This window comes from Aedes aegypti, chromosome 2 (assembly GCF_002204515.2).
Source record: "Aedes aegypti strain LVP_AGWG chromosome 2, AaegL5.0 Primary Assembly, whole genome shotgun sequence".
NCBI classification, from domain to species: domain Eukaryota; kingdom Metazoa; phylum Arthropoda; class Insecta; order Diptera; family Culicidae; genus Aedes; species Aedes aegypti.
Genome location: NC_035108.1, coordinates 23,839,801 through 23,859,413, shown reverse-complemented (window position 1 = coordinate 23,859,413; position 19,613 = coordinate 23,839,801). Strand labels below are relative to the sequence as shown.

General features: G+C 35.8%; 1 protein-coding gene across 2 annotated transcripts in view; it reads left to right on the top strand.

The window, feature by feature from the left end:
- The first annotated feature begins 722 nt into the window (after positions 1 to 722).
- The window catches only part of LOC5578055 (retinol dehydrogenase 11), a 38,690-nt gene continuing 19,799 nt past the window's right edge, over positions 723 to 19,613 (top strand). Inside the window, exon 1 of one of the 2 annotated variants that reach the window (XM_001663627.2) lies at positions 723 to 1,585. In XM_001663627.2, coding sequence (XP_001663677.1) covers positions 1,458 to 1,585 — 128 coding nt within the window. In that variant the 5' untranslated portion in view covers positions 723 to 1,457. Of the gene's footprint in view, positions 1,586 to 16,657; positions 16,805 to 19,613 lie in introns of those variants that run through there. The other variant, XM_021840269.1, reaches the window with a different exon arrangement.

Genomic DNA, 19,613 nt, shown 5'->3' with positions numbered 1-19,613 from the left:
AATGAAAATATCTGTGTTGATTACTTTCCGTTTTGCGATTTCCACCTGTGTTTTCAATTGCCACACTTATTACATCGTTCAAGCAAACACCTGAAACGCGCAGTGTGCGACGATAATATTTCATCGATTTGAAGCACGAAAGGGTTGAATATGGACCGATGCACGAGTTCACTAATTTGACGTTTCAGCGGTGCCAAATTCACTCGTTACCATGGCCACTTAAATAGCGCGGCACCGCTTAAACGTCAAATAATGAACTCGTGCAGCATGCATAATAAAATCATAATAACGCTGAAGTTGGGGTAGTGTCACTTGAGATTTCTCGCCTACTTGCATTTTTTTTTAAAAGCTGGGGAAGATAAGAAATAATATTTTAATTCTGCGTTATTTATGGTAAGCTCCGATTCGAAAACTCAATGGAAACTCCTTCAATTTCCAAGGAAGCAACAATTCCAAACACAACACTTCCCGCGTAACCCCATGCAACATCGCATCCAATCATCGCCGTGGACACCGATTGTGTTGCATTGCATTTTGCTCCACTTCAATCATTTCTCAGCATGCCAAAGCACGCGCACACGATCATTAACCGGCCCCCCAAATCAACAATACAGCCAATGCATTGCAATGCCTACTTTGTTCGAAGCCGCTCGATCGTTGACGGGTCCCACGCTGGTGCCACACGCGCCAAGCGAGCTAATGAATATCGCCGTTGGGCAACCAGGTTCATTCGTATGATCGCGCTCGCCACGTTTGGATCGATTCGCTGATTCGGTGGTTATTGTTTGAAGCTTTTTAGAAGGTGTTACTCGGGTCAGCTTCCGGTGGAAAAGTGATTAGTCGTGGTCAATTAGCTGCCATAGTGCGGAACAAAAATGTGACAAGTGTTCTGTTATTTTGAAGAGGGTGGAATTGTGTGATTCGTATAGTTTAATGCAACAAACCGCTCTTGATCATGCAGTGATGAAGTGGATCAACTGTAGCTCTGGAAAACAATGAGTTAGTCAAGCTAGTGAGTTTCCCATGATAAAAGATCGAATCACAAGATAAGAAGCGTAATTCGAACCCGGGAATCAATTAGCGACCAAGTGTATCTTGTTTGTGTTGTTTTGGGAAGAATGCTTCCTGTTTTGAAGTGTAGATGAAGGACTGTTCTTGACCCTCGCACTCGAAAAGTCAAGCATAACCGTTGACGACCTCGCGCCGTGGATACAAAGTGCCGAAAAACAGGGTGAACGTTATTATATTTTGCGAATGAGCAGCTCAAAGACACACGTGCGTGATTACAATTGAGAAATATAAGGCAAAGAAACAACCCTAAGAAGCCATAGTTGGCAAGCGGCTGGTTGCCAAATTATGATCGATAGTTACACATTGCACAGTGCCGGTTCGATAATCGTTGTGTAAAAATTGTGCCAAACGCTAATCGAACATCTGCCACCACCGAGTGTCCCTGTATGGATGGAGCTTCGCTGAGGAGCACCGGAGGAATCGACATGGCCCAGAAAACGGACGATTCGTTCATGATTTCCAGCATCTGTCTGGCCTCGGGGATACTCATCTTTGCGTTCGTCTACTTCGTAAGGTGAGCCAGATGTGCACTGAAATGTCGTTTTGAGAAGTCGCTTTTACGTAAATTTTATTTACGTAACCTTTTTTTAACGAAATTTATAAATTGAATTAAGGCAATTCAATTGGAATAACGTGTTGAAAAGATTAGTTTCGCGGAAAATATATGTGTTTAATAGGAAATACTTTTACATATTATCGTATTACCTGTTACAAACTTCAAAATACTTTGGAATGTACCAAGGAATATACGGATGAGAATCCAATGCTGTTTTTCGAAAAATGTCATGATTTTAAGTAAAAATTTTGTAAACAAAATAAAAAAAAAAATTTAATCAAAATACCTACGAAGTATGTTTAACGTATTGTCTTCCGAATGCGCAAAGGAGGGCTGACAAAACACTTTTGTATGTTTTTGAGGATTGCACGGGAGTGTAGATTCCAGATCTACAAGATACAGAAGCTTTCGAAAGTTCAGAACAATATCTTACTTTGATTTGGTTGCAGAATTGTTGTATTGTATTTAAGAGAGTTTTGAGCCACCAAAGAACTTCCTGAATATAGAGCTTAAGATACGTAGCACAATGATTCCTTTCCATACAAAAGATGGAAAAAGGTCTTGGAAAAGATTTCTCATATTCTAATGAAATTTCTTTATTCTGATAGACCAGATTGTGTATTTTTTGGAACTATTTTTTCTCATCGCATGGTTAATATTGGTAATGCCATGAATTTACGGATAAATAAGATTTATAATTTATTAACCTGATATCTTATTGTGTTATACATTTGATAGCGGCATACGTCTCGTTACTTAGGTTTTTCAAATTTCTAAGTTTAAAAGGCATTTTAATTTTTTCAGCATCTTCCTAGAACATTGCACTATGGTCCAGGAATCAGTTTTACGCGGAAAAATGCATTTTGAGCTTTAGAATGAAACATTAGACAAAAACGATCTTCTACAAAGTTGTTTGTATTAGTTGAGCCCTTTGTTTGGTTTTATTGAAAATTAGGGTGGACCACATTTTCCTAGAAATTGTGTACCGTAAAACGGGGTAACTTTGATAATGCGGGTAACTTTGATAGTGCGGCACCCCCAACATATTAAACGAAATAACGAAGTTTCTGTCAATCAGTTAAGAAAAACGAATGCAAAACTAAAGAGTATTAGTATGACACTTCATGTCAAAGCTGATTTCGTTGGAATCAAGTGCATTTGACGATTTTTATACGAATATTAAAAATTTACAAGATTTTAGCATCTTTGCAACGCTTACAAACAATCTGTTCTACGACCACTATTTGATGAAGTCATAATGAGTTCGTCACTTACCCATGACAGCCTTGTTATAGTAGAACATGAAGTCGGTCTCAAATCTCTTAGCGAAAACCATTTTTACAAACTGGGACCATTTTTGTATTCTAATTCAGAAATTTCCATAAAGCGTTAAACGCCTATAAGTATGCAACGCCCTATAAATGTTCCGTAATTCATTAAGGCCTTTTGGTGCGTCATCACAAAATGGCTTCTTTCAAAATCATTAACATATTGTTATGATAGTATTGGTATCTGAAACATCGATGAAATATAACTGCTTATCACCTGATTTAATGGATAATTTATGCGAAGAAAAATGCTTCAGGTGGTATTTCAATATTTAATCAACACTTTCAGATACAGCATTATCAATTTAGCGACAATATACATGAGATTTATATTCTCAAAAAAAAATCTCCGATTTCATGCCGCATTTCATTGCCTCACACAACTACACTTGTAAATAGAAGGTGCTTACCTTTTCGATTGTAATTCAGCGGCAAGAATTTGTGTTTTGGATCCCATATTGCGTTCACTACACTTCCACTAAACGAATCTTTTATTCACTTTCCTTAAAGGAACACATTTTCACCGGGATTTCAATATTTATAAAGTTTTATCAACTGCATCACTCAAAACTATTATGGCGATGGTTTTCACTTGTTGCGAATCGGCGCCGCCACCGCACACTGAGACATGCCTGTGTTCATAGTCTAAAATATCCAACTTTTTTCTGTTGTATTAATTTTCAGTGCGGAAAGGTTGGGCAAAGCATAGAAACTTGAAACTCATACGTTGTTTGTTTTTCGATTCTCTCAAATTACAGAAACCATCTCTACGAAGCATAAAATCTTACCAAGTGTTTATCAATTTGGACCACCCAAAATAATTGAAAAGCTCCACAGTGCGATGCGTCGGGATGCGTCGGGACGCGTCTATCGTGTGTGCACAATCATCGCGATCGTTGAGCGCAGTGATGTCAGAGTTGCTATCTGTAAAATCATAGCATTTAATGTGGATTGATCACAAAAATCATTAAAATTTTATTAAATCAGTGATCTTATGATGGAAAACTATTTGCAAAATGATAAATTTTTATAATGTGCAGCAACTGTTCCGAAAACAAGCATATAACAATTGCTAGAAAAATCTGTCACCAATCACCTGGCAACACCGTCATCTCTTGCAAACATAAACCGTACCGATGCATAACAAAAATATGCGATAAATCCAATAAAAAACAGATAAATTCCGTTGCCCTTCATTAAATTGTAATGTTTTCTTTTGATATGTACGACTGAACAGTTGATTTTGATTTCCAATACTCGTCAATTTACTAAATTTCCCATGTGTTTACATAAAAATATGCTTAACACAAATGTTATATTTTTTGTTTGTTTGTTTTGAAAATATACATGGAAAGGCGACACTACTACTGTTACATCAATGATGATTCTAATGATTCTTTGAGTTACACGCCGCTTCACCTTAAATCTTGTTCGATTTATACTCCATTATCAAAGTTACCCCAAAACAGAAAACCGACTTTCGATTATGTGAAAAATTATATATCCATTCAGAATAAATCTTTTGGCAATCTATCAAGTGCAATCGATAGTTAGGATGTCAGTACTTGTTTTAAAAATATATATTGTAATTCTTTGAAACAGCATGCAGAAATATTCAAGTTTTCTTCGAAAAAACTATCAAAGTTACCCCGTTTTACGGTAACTAACTTTCTTATTTGTAGAAATTATATTATACACGCTTCAGCAAAGTTGTAGACCATTCAATTTCAAGCAACTTTGCCAAAAAAAGTTTTTTTGTATCTCTTAAATTGACCGATTAAGAGCTTTTTTCCAGCAGTGACATAGGGTGGTCCGAACAAAACTGGTTTTCTGGCTCTAGAGTTTTCAATTCAAATTTCTCATCAAAGTAGTCTATGAAACACTTTTAGAGCTTTGAAAAGTGCGTAATTTGGTGAGTGAAGAAACTCGCTATCTCCTTCCGTTTAGGAGTTATTGTTGTGTTTCTCTCAAAAACATGCCTACTTTGATTGTGAATTTCTCTGATTGGGGCAAATATAAAAAATATCTTTTGACGGCATTCAAAAGACAAAATAAAATTGTATATTATATCAAAAATTTAGAGATGTGTTATTTTTGTAACTCTAATAAAACGTCTTGAAAATCAAATATTTTTTATCACAAAAACTTTAATAACTTTTGAACAAAAATAGATATCAACAATCTTTTTGCATGAAAATTTGCGTTTTGTTAAGTTCTAAAAGTCGTTCATAAACGACTTTGATATCTATTTTAGTTCAAAAGTTATTAAAGTTTTTCTGCTTAAAATCCTTTGTTTTTCAAGGCATTTTATCAGAGTTACAAAAATAACACATCTGTAATTTTTTGATATAATATATAATTTTATTTTGTCTTTTGAATGCCGTCAAAAGATATTTTTTATATTTGCCCCAATCAGGGATATTCACAATCAAAGTAGGCTTGTTTTTGAGAGAAACACAACAATAACTCCTAAACGGAAGGAGATAGCGAGTTTCTTCACTCACCAAATTACGCACTTTTCAAAGCTCTAAAGTGTTTCATAGACTACTTTGATGAGAAATTTGAATTGAAAACTCTAGAGCCAGAAAACCAGTTTTGTTCGGACCACCCTATGTCACTGCTGGAAAAAAGCTCTTAATCGGTCAATTTAAGAGATACAAAAATACTTTTTTTGGCAAACTTGCTTGAAATTGAATGGTCTATAACTTTGCTGAAGCATGTATAATATAATTTCTACAAATAAGAAAGTTAGTTACACAATTTCTATGAAAATGTGGTCCACCCTAATTTTCAATAACACCAAACAAAGGGCTTAACTAATACAAACAACTTTGTAGAAGACCGTTTTTGTCTAATGTTTCATTCTAAAGCTCAAAATGCATCTTTCCGCGTAAAACTGATTCCTGGACCACTGTGCATTGGCCATAAAATCTACATATGCAATAAGTGACATATTGATATATTTTTCATACGTTATTCATGCATTCACAGTAAATCAATTTACTTAAACAAACTTTGATATAAATTGATGGAAAAATGTTCTTCTTGAACTTTGATGAAGACACGTATACTGTCTTCAGTTATTTATCTGCACAAACTGTAACATTCCAAGCCGAGAAACATTCCTGACGAAAAGTTTTAATGAATGCAGCGGGAATCGAACGGATCTACCCCATTTTGGCATAATGCTATTTGGCATAATGCCTTTTGGCATACCGCCTTTTGGTATAAGGTACACCGGGGAAAGTTGGAACGGGTGGGGCGATATAAAATGCAAAGTTTCCAGCAGGATACCAATTAATGTGAGCAGATATTTTCCCCTACAAGTTTGATCCATCTATTATTTTAATGTATCTGTAATTTAATTTCTTAATATTATGAAATTGGGGCCTTGGAACACTAGTCTGAGAAGCAGTCTCTGTCCCCAATGAGGATGTTAATGCCAAGAAGAAGAAGAAGAAGAATATCATGAAATTTAACTACGATACCTTGCCATTTCATCTTACCCCAGCTGTTTCAACTTGCCCCGGTGTACCTTAATGCTCGTTTGGCATAACGGATATTTAACATGATTTTAAGAAAACATTTCATATATTATTTTTTTCTTCTTTGAACTTGTTAATGATTTGCCTCAATCAGGTGTATGTCATATTCGACTATGGACAGTAGAATTGAATCATTACCTAGTCTCAACCGGCGCTATTCAAGTTACGCATGTACCTGTTTGTACTCATTCGTATTGCTTCATTAAAAAGAGTAAAATGAGGAGTATAAAATTTGATAGAGCTCACTCAAAGCAATGTTATGTTGCTCTCTGCAAGTCTGTCTGTATTTGTGATCATGCATAAGCTCGATTATTGGCCATGGCTTGGGTGCAACGATATTTTCATCATGTAGCAAACACAATTTTAGAAAATCATTTAGCCTAGCTGCAATATTCACTTAAAATGTAAGTTTTTTTTCCTAATTCTTAAACTAGCAGAAATCAATCAATTTTCGAAGGAAGGGACATTCAAAGAAAGGTGGTAGGGGAAGTGGACATCGTGCCTTTTTCCGAGAAAAATCAAATTTCACTAAATTTCTATCATGCCCGGAGAATATAGAGCATAAATCGGTTGGTTCGGGTTGATACGGAGGTCAATTGAAGTGAAAATATTATGAAAAAATAAAAAAATAAAAAATCACGTTTGAAATTTGGAACTGACGTAATTTGAAGTTCTTGAGGTTTTTCAGTGAGTTGAATATCGTTATGATATGATGTAATTTCTGATATATTTTAATTTCTGTATGAATGGGTTACAATCCTTAATGGCTATATTTTCGGAAATGCAATTAAAATTTTCAAACATATTTGTTTTGCTCACGTTTTTTGTTTGATGTTCATTTTATTACCAACTGCTGTTCATTTTACCCACATAGTGCAAGTAAAATGAACATTTGCATCATTTTTTGCTAACGTTAAAAATGTGTGAAAATTTAGAAATTTTAGTCTGAATTCGTGTCGCTGCCTTAGATAACATCCCTACCTTTGATGTTATGCGATAGAACTAGCGTTGGGCAAATTTGTCCAGAACATCGATGTTACTGATTCGATTCACATTTGAACTTCCGAATCGATTCACCGATTAAATCGAATCATTTGAATCGATGTTTTTGAATCGATTCGAATCGGATGAAAATTGACATTTATGAAGCTTGGAATGAGACCAAATGCATTAGCATTCAATTTCGACATCTTTCAATCAAAACAGTTTCAAAAATCAATCGAACAGATTTACTACTTCAAGATAAGTTCAAAATATGGTTTCTTTTCCACAAACTCATTAAGAAATATTTAACGATTTCAACAAATTGAATCGAATCAAAAAATCGAATGAAGAGTATCGATTCATCCGATTTTAGGTGCTCCAAACATCGATTCAAAAAAATCGATTAATCGGAAAGTAAACATCGATTTTCAGAACATCGATTCAAAATCGCCCAACGCTAGATAGAACTATATAAATTCTTCGTTTTACCATTAGAAACAAGATGATATCCATAAGGTGTTCATTTTACCACCCCTTCCCCTACAAAAATCAGTTGATGCACGGTGAGCAATTCAATATTAGAAATTCTACCTTCTTTTGAACAAAGATAGGAGACATACTTCTGAAACGTCAACTTCTTTAATAGATGTATAACGTAGTAACACAATCATGCTACTTTGACCCGAATGTCAATTCCCCGCACGCTTGTTCATCGAATGACCCTTCTCTTCGAATGCCAATTCCCCGAATCACCCATTTCCCCGAAAAGTGATGCAGATCAACAAGGTGTCAGAATACTCTTTAGTGGAGGGGTGGTGAAAAATAGAATCGAAATAGAAATCAAATAAAGGAGATATTCGGTCATTCTCCACTAAACACACATTACCAAAAATGGCAAGCACTGTACAACTCAAAAGAACCGCCAATCAATTAAAGAAATTGATAACCGGTATCACATAACCGGTTCGTTCACCACCTAGAAATGGATGAAGTTATGACAATTATGAATACCAACAACATTTCGGGAAAATGTACTACAGTCGCCTCTCCACATCTCGATATCGAAGGGACCATCAATATAGGGAGAGATCGAGACAAAGAAGATTAATTTAATGAACACTAGATTGAAAATCATTCCGTTACTAGGAAAATAATAAACAAACAAACAAGTTTTCAAATTATTCTGAACCTCTTAAATCTGGTCTAGTAACCTTTGATTATGTTCATATCGCCATATGGAGAGAAAATTGGGAACATGAAATCAACAGGAACACATCGAGATATGGAGATATCGAAATAAGGAGGATATCGAGATATGGAGAGAGAAATCGTATGCAGAATGAAGGGACCGAAGCAATCATCGACATAGGGAGAGATATCGAGATGTAGAACATCGAGATGTGGAGAGTCGACTGTATTCTGGGGAACGGGGGTTTCGGGGAACTGGCGTTCGGAAAAACGACATTCAGGGAATCTTCATTCGAGGAAAAGTAGCACAACCTTAACGTATACGTTTGTCTCAAAAGACGTAGGATTTTAGCCTATTCTTTCTTTTAGTCAAATAGTGCACAACGATTCGGCTTGGTGTTTGTGTTTACCCACACTTATACCGGAAAACTTGCTTATGATGCTGTTTTGAAATTAGTTGAGGGCATGAAAGCACAGCTGTATTAATAGTATTGTAAATCGTCGAAAGACATAAATAGCAAGTCTCCAGCGATATTCTCAACCTAAAATGTGTTCCGTAATATACCTCAGAAAAAAAAATAGTGTCTCTCTTAGAGCTTTGCCTGTTTTATCCTAAAATATTTTGAGAATATTAAACAAACATTATTCTAATTTCAGGCACTAAAATTTCAATGGCTAAACGTTTTGAAATGTTATAGATAGAATTGTAAAAAATATTTTTGTGTTTCCGTTCCATACTAAGCCACTTTTTATAAAGAGAATGGACAACATAACGGCCAACTTTTCCTACCAAGAAAAACAGTGCTGAAAAGTGCTACCTTCCAGCACTGATAATGGCATCGAAAAGTAGCACTTTTCAGCACTGGTTTTGGAGTACACAAATTATCATCTGCCTCTATATGTCTTTTATCGAATTGCTCTGGAATTATCAATAACTTAGTCAACTAGGTCCTGATTCTCCGACGATCCGAATTGAGCCGGGTTTGGATAGTGAAACGGAATCGAAAGCCAGTTGACTGGGTGGTATTCCTTGTTGGAGCACGATCGTCTTGCGGAAATAGAGGCGGCAGTAGAGCTTGTTGGTTCATTCTCAAGAAAGTCGGGAGATTTATGCGGCGCTTCGTGTAGGCAATCCAGCACATGAAGAATAGCTTTCATATTATTCGAAAATTATATGCAGCGTCTTACCTGATCAGCTTGAAACTAGAGTCAGCAACGGAAATGTAAAAAATTGTGACAGTCATTTCACATAGAAGAATATTTTGTTGTTACTACGCATTGATGCTCATGAATTAATCCAATCGTAACGGCATTTTTCGTAGTTGCAAAACATGTTGCAAGTCTCGTTGGATAAATGTACAACTCGTGCTGAAAAAACCATTATTTTGCACCTTGTTGCATAAATAACTATTTCTGGCTATTAGGCCAAATGGCTCTTTGCCAAATGGGGTAGAGCCGAATCCAACCTATATGGTGCTTTAACTGCCTGACGACAATAACCGCACGGACACGAAACCCACACTTATAGGGTCCTTCGCGGACTATCGTGAACCTTCGTTATTCTTCACATAATTCTACCCCGAATTCTACTAAACTGGAGTCATCTCATAGAGGTTTATTGTTTCACTCGGGTTTATGGAATTCAGGGTAATGGTACATTCGAGGAAATTGATTTCGGGGTCACAGATCTCCGCTGAGATTCAACAACAACTATTCATAGATTATGAGAACATAAGCGGATTTTCGATGACCATAGCCTGCCCTCGCAAACTTTCATGAATTATCATGGTCTGTCGAAGGTCTTTGTTGAGATTATTATTGTGATTCTCAATTAAAAGTAATTGCTAAGATCGTTTCTGAAGGTATCCACTGAATTTCCCTAACATAGTTTTTGGTTCAATAATTGAAAAAAAAAATCTAGGGAGGATCATTCCCTTACCATTAGTGGAACTCTAGATAATTTATTTTCTAAATTCTTGACTGATTCTACTGGCATGGCGGATTTTTTTAAAGTTATCAACAGAAGCCATTTCATAGGTTCTTTGCAGATTTTCTTAACCAAGCTTTCCATATCTGTAGCAGTGATTCTGGTTATATTTTCAAGATAATTTTGGACGATATTTCCACAAAGTCCGCGTAAAATTCCAGTAGAATGTTTCAACGGTTCCTTCCTAAGACCTTTTACTAGCTTCTAATAATTTCATTCTTATTCCTTAATGCGATTATAGCTCATTTTAGAGAAAATACCTTATATACTTCAGTCAAAATATTTATAGAATGTCTAACGAGGGTTTTGTAGTTTTCTAATAATATCTTTAGTAGAAATCCTGAGGAACTATTACAATATTTTAAGTCTTTCGAAGACCTTTTGCGGACATTTCTGAGGCGACTGACAACAAAGTCCCGGAGATGTCTGATAAATGTTTGACAAGATCTGATGTTGGAATCTTCCCAAGAACAAGGCCTATAAAATTTTGATTGGTTTTCGGCGAGATCGCTTTTGGAAATTATTTAGTGAACTTTAGAAATGATACGACGTAAAGTAATCTTCCAATATCAAGAGTATTCTCCTCCACGGACCCTCCCCTATGGCTTATATTCAATGGAGTTCTTGTATGATCAAGATCGACGGTACAAATAAGTGCAATCCTCTGTTTACTTAAATACAGTTAGTGACGAAAGTGAGTGATCAAATGCGGTTTTCCTGTAATATAAAGTTTCCAAATTTGAGGCTCTATATCGTAGCTAATGATAGCCAGATTTGGCGGTTAACGTAGCTTTTTGAAACAAACAACTATGCCAAACAAACTAAACTCCAACAACTGCCCTTTTTTTGAATAGAATAAAAAGAAATATTGCGGTTAGAATAAGGTGGGGCAAAAGTTCGACCTTAGTGGTATAATCTAAGTTTCCAGGAAAACAATAGCAGATGAAACAAAACAAATACCATACAGTGAGCCTTCAACATAATGGCTATAGTTTTTTCTGAACAAACTTGTGTCAAAATATTTACTCATTTTTAGTTATAACAGTTTTAAAATTGATTGTTTTTAACGAACTTTTGCAAGAGTTCGAAATTAGTGTGGGGCAAAAGTTCGTTGGCTAAAACACAAAATATCAATACTTTTATGACAGGCATACTTTATACCAGCCGTAAACTTATGTTTGCCGAAAAATACACACTAAATTTTCATTAAAAAAATGCCCAAAAATAGCAATTTTTCACAAAACTTGGTGAAAATGTAAATTTTTTGTGACATTTTTCGCATGATCAGGCAAATTTTGCTAGATTTGAAGATAATTTGTGGATTTCAGGCAATTTAATTTTTTTTTGTGTGTTTATACATAGGTCGAACTTTTACCCCTAAGATTTGAACTTTTGCCCCGCTATGGGCCAAAAATTGTTTCCAAGAATTTATGCAAAAACTAATACACGTCAAAGCATCCTTGTGATAGACCTAGGAACGCCCTTACAAAAAATATTGAAAAATATATAATCTTCATTTGGTTCCATTCATAGAAAGTTTGACCAAATATTTCAATATTCTCGTCGAAAAACAACAAATAGCCATAACTTTTCCAAATCTCAATCGATTTTTATGATATTTGGAATACAAGTCTCTTACTTGAATAGCATTCGAACCACCATGGCATTTCTAAGTTTTGTTTTGAATTGAGCTAGAAATCTTAAAAAGAAACTCTTGCCCCACTCGAACTTTTGCCCCACTTTACTCTACATACTTTTGTTTCTGAGCACTTAATTAAAGTTTTTTTTTTGAAAAATGACTGCAATGTACTGTACAGTCAAACTTCATGTTATATGTAGTTTGTCATTCAAAATTCTGCCAATTTTACCAGAAGCTGAGGGATGGAGTGGCTCATTTGGGCATTTTGTATGAGAAAACAACATGTAATTACTAACTTTTGTCACGAACTGTAAATAATTAAGGGCTTTAGTAATGTATTGAAACTATCACTATATCACTGGTTACGCCTGAGAATCATTCGATGAAGTTCTTGGAGGAAGAAAAATACCCGTACAAGGTTGGTAGTCTAATGGCTATCGTTTCTGCTTCTCGAGCAAGTGGTCGTGGGTTCAATCTCAGGCCCGTCCCTTTCTCAGATAAGTAACATTCTTCTTAACAGCAATCTTTCTCTATATCTCTGCGTCATTATGACGCAAACAACATCAGTTCTATCTATCGCTAGAATTGAATAAATCGACTTAACATCTAACCAGTTGTATTCATACGGTCGAATATCTCATCCATCACTGACAAAACACTCCTACTTCCAAGGTAGCTGTGGCAAATGCAGGGGATTCTCCTGTTTCCTAGTATACTGTATACTTCACGACTACAAATGGGTGAACCAACTTTCGATTTTTGACCAACTTCGTCGCGAGTCGCTTCGCTATAGTGCGCATCCATGCCCTCCGTCGTATGCATTATGCGCACTATTGAGAATCGAGTTGCGACATGGCGAAGTTGGTCAAAAATCAAACTTCGAACAAGTAGATTAAAAAACCGAATGTAGTACTATACCATTTAATTCCACTAGAGTTTGTATCCTTTGACAGATACGCGTATTTCGACCTCAACTGTAAGGCCGTCTTCAGTGTCGTGTCTAGTACACAGTCCTTACAGTGGCTGGTGCCGTTATCAATCTAGAAATATTAAGGGTAGTATGATTGTACATTGAAGATGGTAAACAGCTAATACCCAAGCTCACCCAAGCTAATACCCAGGTTCACCGTGCAACATCACTAATTCTGATTGATCACGGAGTAGCAACTACAAAGTTTATGTTCTTTCAGTTGATTGTTTGATCTTTGATCGATATAGAACTCCCGTACATATCAAAAAAAAGTACTATATAAAGGATTTATAGACGATGTCATAAGGTACCCTGGGACAACTGGGACCTAAAAAACCGATAGTTCAAACAAATTGTTCAGAATAATTTTCAAATGTCAATATTTTGCAATTCCAACAACACGGTCACACTTTGGCAACATATTTGCTGGTGTGTGAGTAAGTAAACTTCCAATAATTGACGAATTTTTGAATATGTTCTGTTATCATTGTTATGCATGGCGGAAAACCGGGGGGGAATGGGATGGAATTGTTTTCCGCAACTACTGAATTTGGTAGAAATAGCAAATAAAGTTCAATAAAAATATAAAAGTAATCGCTCTCATGATGTATTTTAAATTTAATTTCTATCTTCGCTCAACTTTAAGTTCGTATTTAAAAAAATATAAAAAAGGAAAATGAAAAAAATTAGAAAAATTTGTCTTTACTTTCTACTAAGTGAAAAATAGCATTCGAATACAGTCGCCCGGTCAAGTAATTACCTAAATAGAAAATCGATCACTGCAGTTACGCCCTTATGATACTGAACGCGAGAATTTATTATGCTTGTCTATGCCTTAGATTTCATGGAGTTCTTCTATTAAGAATATCAGTGAAACCCAACTTAATATTTCATTTTACTTGTATGAATGGGTAAGAGCTGTACCATAACTAGAAACTATCAATAAATCACTAATTATAACTTGGAGTACGAAGTTCTTTGAAGTAATACTAATTTTACATATAAAAAGGTTTAAAAATCTGTATAATAATTAAAAGCCGATTTATATACAACTGCTTTCGCTTGTAGTTTGTACGATAAACATTCCATAGAGTTTTGCATCAACACTGAAAACTATCATTGGACCACTGGTTATGCTTGTAGATCCTAAAGTAGGGAGAGATCCCCCAGTATTGGACTTTAAATCATAATAAAAAAAATGGTTTTATGTGATCCAAAAACAAATTTTAAAATATAAATATGAATTTTGATATTACATTTTGACGATGTATTCTAGTACCAAATTGAGGTGACTCCCAATACCGGACACAATCTGGAAATGGCTCGATTTCTGATAATTTGTACATCATTTAATGTTATTACTCCAAGAATGTATTTCATAGTCAATTTAGTGCATTTGCAACAGTTTTACTTAGTTTGCCAGATGCCCATACAAAACCTCGTTCACAAATGACGAAAATAGTGTTGAATGCTCTTTATTCTTATTTTTATTGCATGTTTGATACCATGACCGACGGAATCCATGAAATATATTTTTTTTTTTTTGAGACATCGGTGAAAAAATTACAAGGATATTATAAAAAAAATCAAGCTGTTTGAATCTGGGGGACAAGGAGTGCTTGCCCAAAATGGTAGTTAAATCTCGTTTAGTTAAAATATGGTACAAAATACATTCATTCATCCAAATTTTAATTATATTCGATTATGCATGCGTGATCCAAACTATTCTACCGTATGCAAAATAATTACTTATTACGTTGAAATTTAGGACGATACGACAACGTTTCAACAATTTTTAAATATCTCAACTTTCTTAAAAAGGCGTGCATATTTCAAGGATGTGTTATTCTACGCAAACATTACTCTCCTTAATAGCTTTCTTTTCTTTTAATACAACCTCTTGATTGGATCATGATTTCTCAATTTTTCGACTTTGTCCGGTATTGGCTGCTGTCCGGTACTGGGGGATATCCTCCTATATATTCAATGGAGTCCTTAGAGGACCAAGAACATCCGTACAAATCAATGAAATACTCCGTTTCCGTAATAAAAGCAAAAGCGCCATAAAAGCATAACTGTCCCATTTTGATTTTCGAACCAACACATTTTTCAATCGCAACATTCATGTTTTAATATGCACTTCACTAGGCATATGAAAATTTGTGTTGTGGAAAAATATGAAGTTGGTGCAGTCCCATATTGAAAAATAAAGGCATAACAGTCTCTATATGGACATTGAACCCCAATAGCAACTGCAAAACTGGAATTATGTTCAACTTAATATTTTTTACTGATCAATATTAGCAAAATGAGTATTCTATGGGGTGGAGCTAAATGAATATTGCATTCGAAAATTTACTAGAAAATTATATAAGTACATTTGTATGAACATGCAAACTTCAAACTTTGAGCGCTGTTTTCTCAATGCCTAATAATTCCATATAGAACAGTTATGCCTTTATGGGCAGTTAAGTAGATTGAAGGTATTTATTCAAGGAAGTTTTTGATGAAATAGAATACCTTTTCTACTCACTAACAAAAACGGGGATCTTGATGAAAGTTGAATTTCTTACAAGTAGACTCAAAAACCTCGTTATAAAAACCGAACTCCCTTATTCTACGAACTAACTCCGGCTCTTATTAGTAAATTGAAGTTCCAGTATACCTAGTATATCTAGTCATTTGCAATCCTTACGTGTTTGATTTGGTTCTGCGATAGCACGCGCGAACTCATGAACTTGATTCCGTAGAAAGGAGAACAACCTATTCGATTTGTCGAGCTAATGCGTCTCAGTACGGCGAAGTTTTTGCACCACCCAAGTTCACGGTTGATCGCACGATAAAATCTGGCACCGTGCAATGTGACAACATTGTTCTGATCATTGTAGAAAGTCGATCAGCGAGGCAATCAAAGCAGGAAGCCGCACAAGCGGTATAATTATCGTTACACACCGGTGAACTATCACCGTGATCGACCATTTCATTGATCGTTTCAATCTCTGTCGCTAATGTGGCGTTATGTGGCTACGGTAGCAGTACCTCACCTGTTTGATTAGGCTAACCTCCAGGTTGTATGGAAATCATTATCAAACTGGTAGCAGTATCGGTGCCGTAATTATAACATATCATGAACTAATACCTGTATTCTGAATAATTGAATAAATGGGGATCAAGGAGTGGAAAATTTTTAGGATCAAGAATTTATACAGGAAGTCACAGGTAAAATGGCTGACAATGCTACAATACCGATATAACGCCAGAAAGAAGAAGTTAACAGTCAATTTTAATACATTTTCGCACATCATCTCCCTACTCCACAATCATGTTGTGATTAGATAAGACCGTTTTGAACAGTACCAAATTTATCTCACGAAAATAGGTACCACCTCGCGTCAGTGTCGTGTGAACCATACGCGAGATATAAAGAGCGCAGTGTTGATTCAGTTGTTGGAATCTTTAAAGCTGGATACTAAATTTAGACGAAAATAAATTATTTCTTGGCTTACAAACAAAGTAGAAGCGATTAAACTCACCATGTAAGTGGAACAGCAAGTGAATTGCAATGCAGGCCGACTCGCGCCGATCGATCGTTGTCACAGGAAGCGCCAAGGTTGTCGATGCGTTCGATTCCATCGATCACGATCGTGCACCAACCTCGGTGACTGGCAGTTATATCCCCTTGGGATGTCACGCCTTGATATGGTTTGGTTTACCATTTGGCTGGCAATCAACTTCCTCCAAATCGGCACTAATTATTCCTTCCAGAAGCGATTGACAATTAAAGCGGGCATATAAACGATGGCTTTCGAAGCTAAATAAGTCCAGTGAGCGTTTGCATATAAATTGACGAGGCATGCCGAATGGAAATAAAAACACAAGTTCTCGGGAGGGATTCGACATAGAGCTAGATAGATCGGTAGATAGTGTTTAAACTCTAGAAAGCATTGTGTTGCTTGTGTGCACTTGCACACGCTTGTTTGATCGAGTACCGTAAAACGTGCTAACTTTGTTAGTTTTTCAGTGGAAAACATTAGTTTTTCTATTCCCATTACCTACAAAGTTTTACATATTATATTTCGAAACAACCAGTCGATAGACCAGTACGATCTTCGACAAAGTTGTAGCTGACAAATTTACCTAACAGTTTCAGTGTAGCTCTCACCATCAAGAGTACATGGACGAACACTATTACCGATTGAATGAATTGATTGCATTTCCCATAGTAATTCCCATACACACTTTGTACGGCTTGTACAGTCTCAGTTTTCATCCAAATGAGCTCAAATTTTGGGAGGACAATCATATTTTGTTCTAAAATCGAATGAATGGTGTGGAGCAAAATATCAAACATCAAATTAATTCCATTCTTCCATGTATTCTTTTGGCTTCTTCGACAAGCAGGAAATTGTAGTTATTACACCGAGTTTGGTGAGTTAGCTATTCACACTAGCAAAGTTATCACATTTTACGGTGTGTCAAATTATCGGGGCCCATCTCGATGACGATCGTTTGATCGCGTGCTGCCGGCGGAATTCTCATGCTGCGTAGCTGCCGAGAAAATTCATGAATTTTCCATGAAAAATTCGAATCATTTGTCCGACGAGCGTGTTAATACGGATTCACTTTCAGTCGTTCGGCGAGCTTTTTACCCACATAAATTTCTCGCTGCCTAGTTTGTGTACGGTCAGCTTTTGTCGGTCATTCTGAACTGAAGCACGTTCCGGCTGTTGATCTCAACTAAATAAATATACAATCATCGCTTGTCGTGCTTTGGACGGAGATTCTGTGTTGTTATAATTGAACTGCATACAGTATTGGACATAAAAAATACACCAAAGCTGTTTTCCCATACAAAAGGGACAGCGAGCTACAAAAGTGTAAAAGTATGAGTTCACCCCTTCATAAATATACAAAAGTGCTTGATCCATATCTCTGTGCTTGAACGTCTAATTGAAACTCAATATAGCGTTTTCGAAAGGCCTACCTCAATAGTTCATAACTATTGAAAAAGTTATGTGTTAAACTAAAGTTTCAAACATTACAGACAGGTTGAATTTTGACAAAAAAAAATGCATCTCAATGTCAAATCATCTGGGCGTCTCAAGCAAGTTCGATCAACGAGTAATAAATTATAAATGCACTGAAGACCTGTAGATCAGTATTTTTAAATGTCAATATTTTGGTTGAATTCAAATGTTTGTGGTACACTTCGATAAGAAATAATTTAAGAAGAAAATATTTCTAACTGATAATCATTCAGAAATGGTCACAAAAGAAAACATTTTCAATTCAATTTTCAATTGTGAAAGTCCGGTGACATTCATGACATTTAACAGCGCTGACCTAGATGATTCAATGGATTGTTTTTCTACATAAATATTTTGTCAAAATTCAATCTATCTGCAATATTTTTCTTCAATAGTTATCAATAGTTTATATAATATTGAATTCGTCACAGAAAATTTAGCAGAATCGCGGGAATATAGTTCTCTGAATTCAACAATTTTGTTTAGGAAAACGACTTTTGCGCATTCTCCATGTCCGATACTGTGCATCACCCCCGCAACACTCCGTATAGCCAAAGCCGCAATTGTCGTGCGTTTGAACAGGTGGCAACTAACAGAGTTTGAACCTATTGTTTTCCATTGAAAGCTAACATGATGGTTGCGGTTTGGATTCGATGATGACGGTGACTATTATAATGATGATGACGATGAGGATGACGACTGAATGTGGTTTCGAAGGGTTGCAGCAGATGACGAATAAGTGATGCGTTACGATCGTGATTGTTTGGTGTGTTGTGCTATAGTGAATGATGTGTTTACTTTCTGCACTCTAAAATTTCGTTTAAGGTAGATTAAATATTCCTACTTTAGATTGACATATTATAACAATAGTTTGGTGAGAGTCATGTGTTAAAATCCCACCAGTAGAGGATCAAAATGATTGTCGAAATTATTGAAAACTGAGGGGAACATAACACTCATAAAATGGAAATTACTGCTAACTTTACCTCAAATGAGTACAAGTCAAACAATCGCGTGATAATAATTTTGACAGTGCACAGATGATTGAGAACGGAACGGGAGGAGAATGTGAACATGACTTTTTAGTTGTTTCGACATGATGATGATGTAGCTTCGTAATAATATGAAAACGTGACTGCCTGTCGTATCGAAACGCAAATTGAGTCTAAATTTAGACGACAGTCAGAAATGAGTGAAGCAGAACTCAAGTCACAGTTTTGGATACTGGAGTCTGAGTCACAACATTTTGGATATTCACTTATTCTTATTATCGTTACATATAGCTTAAGGTGATTATAGAACGAAACCACACCACAAA